At 35.3% G+C, this 2,001-nt stretch overlaps 1 protein-coding gene across 1 annotated transcript; it reads left to right on the top strand.

Moving 5' to 3' along the window:
* Positions 1 to 356: 356 nt before the first annotated feature.
* Positions 357 to 1,094, top strand: LOC113734732 (norfluorocurarine oxidase-like). The gene is made up of 2 exons (XM_072082980.1): positions 357 to 398; positions 483 to 1,094. The coding sequence occupies exons 1-2, from the start codon at positions 357 to 359 to the stop codon at positions 1,092 to 1,094; spliced, it is 654 nt and encodes a 217-aa protein (XP_071939081.1).
* The last annotated feature ends 907 nt before the right edge of the window (positions 1,095 to 2,001 follow it).

Below are 2,001 nucleotides of genomic sequence, written 5' to 3'. Positions count from 1 at the left end.
TTTAGCAAATCCAAACAATGTTTGAATTTGCAATAAGGGACCGGCTTGGTGAACATATCAGCAGGATTGTCAGCAGTGCCAATTTTCTTCACCTTGATCCTTGTCTCAGATCTCAAGAAGTGATATCGGACATCAATGTGTTTAGTCCTCTCATGATGAACTTGATCTTTGGCTAGACATATTGCACTGAGACTATCACAATATATATTAGCCTGATCTTGATGTAGGCCAAGATCTCCAACCAGCCCCTTTAACCAAATTCCCTCTTTAGCAGGCTCCGTTAGTGCCATATACTCTGCCTCAGTAGTGGACAGAGTCACTGTAGGTTATAGAGTTGCTTTCCAACTAACTACAGAATGCCCAAGAGTGAAAACATGGTTTTGAATAAAGTTGGATTGGTACATAATAGAAATAAAGGCTTATTGCCATTGTATAATCCATACATGTTCTAATGCAACACTTTCTTTGATTCCATTATTTAGGATGTCTTTAGTGCTGGATCTGATACAACACATTCAGTTATGGATTGGGGAATGTCGGAACTTCTAAAGAACCCCAAAGTCTTGCATAAATTGCAGGCTGAGGTAAGAGATGTGACTCAAGGAAAACCAGAAATAACTCGAGCTGATATGGAGAAAATGCAGTACTTAAAAGCAGTGATTAAAGAAACTATGCGACTTCATACTCCAGTTCCATTACTGGGTCCTAAAGAATCGAATCAAGACGTCAAAGTAATGGGGTATGACGTACCAAAGAACACGCAGGTACTTGTGAATGCTTGGGCAATTGCAAGAGATCCGTTGTTGTGGGAGAACCCGGAGGAATTTCGACCTGAGAGGTTTTTGAGTTCGGGTGTAGATTTTCATGGTTTGAACTTTGAGTTAATTCCGTTTGGTGCTGGACGAAGAGTTTGCCCGGGTATCAACTTCGCCATGTCAGTAACTGAACTTGCATTGGCAAAACTGGTCAACAAATTTAACTTTACATCACCTGATGGAATCAATCCAAACGAGTTGGACATGACCGAATCAGTTGGTATCACGGTCCACAGAAAATTTCCTCTGCATGCCATTGCCACCCCATATTCTTGCTAATGTCTTTGTTTATGATGTTTCAGCTTTACTTGTTTTGTTTCATTTCTAGTGACTATACTATGCTATGCCCTAAGGATACCGAATAAGGGGTGGGTTTGGCATTATATACAATTCACACGATGTAACTATAGTTAATAATGCTAGTTAAGTTATATACAATTCACACTGATAATTTGGAATTTCGTAATGGTTTAGTCCCTCTTTTTGGTGTGCTTATCATGGGTTTTCTTGTGAATGCCGGCCCAAATTTTATTAGAAACAAACCAACTATGAGGGGGACATCAACCTTACCTCATGTACAATGATGGAGCCAAGGGGGGCAGAGGGGGGCCATGGCCCCCCCTAAGTTTTGAAAATTTTAATTCATAATATGTAAATATATGTATAAGTTAAAGTTGACCCCCCTAATTTTTTACAATTTTAGTTTATATTATGAAAGTTTATATATATATATATATATATATATATATATATATATCTGTGTGTGTATATGAATTAGCCACCTTTTGATTTAATTTTTTCTTCAAACAAAAATTATTTATTTTTTATTGTACTAATTATTTAACATTCAAAAAATTAAACATATAATTTGATAATCCATAGTAAATTGACCCAATTTGATGTATTATAATGAAAGACTCAATTCATAATTATCAATGGGCTAAAATAAAAATAATTACTTTATTGGTCCATATACAAATATACACCTTAGCCTAACTGATAAAAAATTTAAAATTAGTGATCTATCCTCTTGTTGACTCATATACAAATATACAAATAATTACTTGAAAGCTTGGTGAAGACAACAAATTGAGTGATACATCCTGTTATTGGCAAATTGATTATATTTGTTCTCACTCTTTCTGTATTAACTGCAACTATAGAATGTACATTTTCAATTGTGAAT

The sequence above is a fragment of the Coffea arabica genome, chromosome 3c (assembly GCF_036785885.1).
Source record: "Coffea arabica cultivar ET-39 chromosome 3c, Coffea Arabica ET-39 HiFi, whole genome shotgun sequence".
Lineage (NCBI taxonomy): Eukaryota > Viridiplantae > Streptophyta > Magnoliopsida > Gentianales > Rubiaceae > Coffea > Coffea arabica.
The sequence above is the reverse complement of the archived record's forward strand: the minus strand, read 5'-3'. Positions and strand labels throughout refer to the sequence as shown.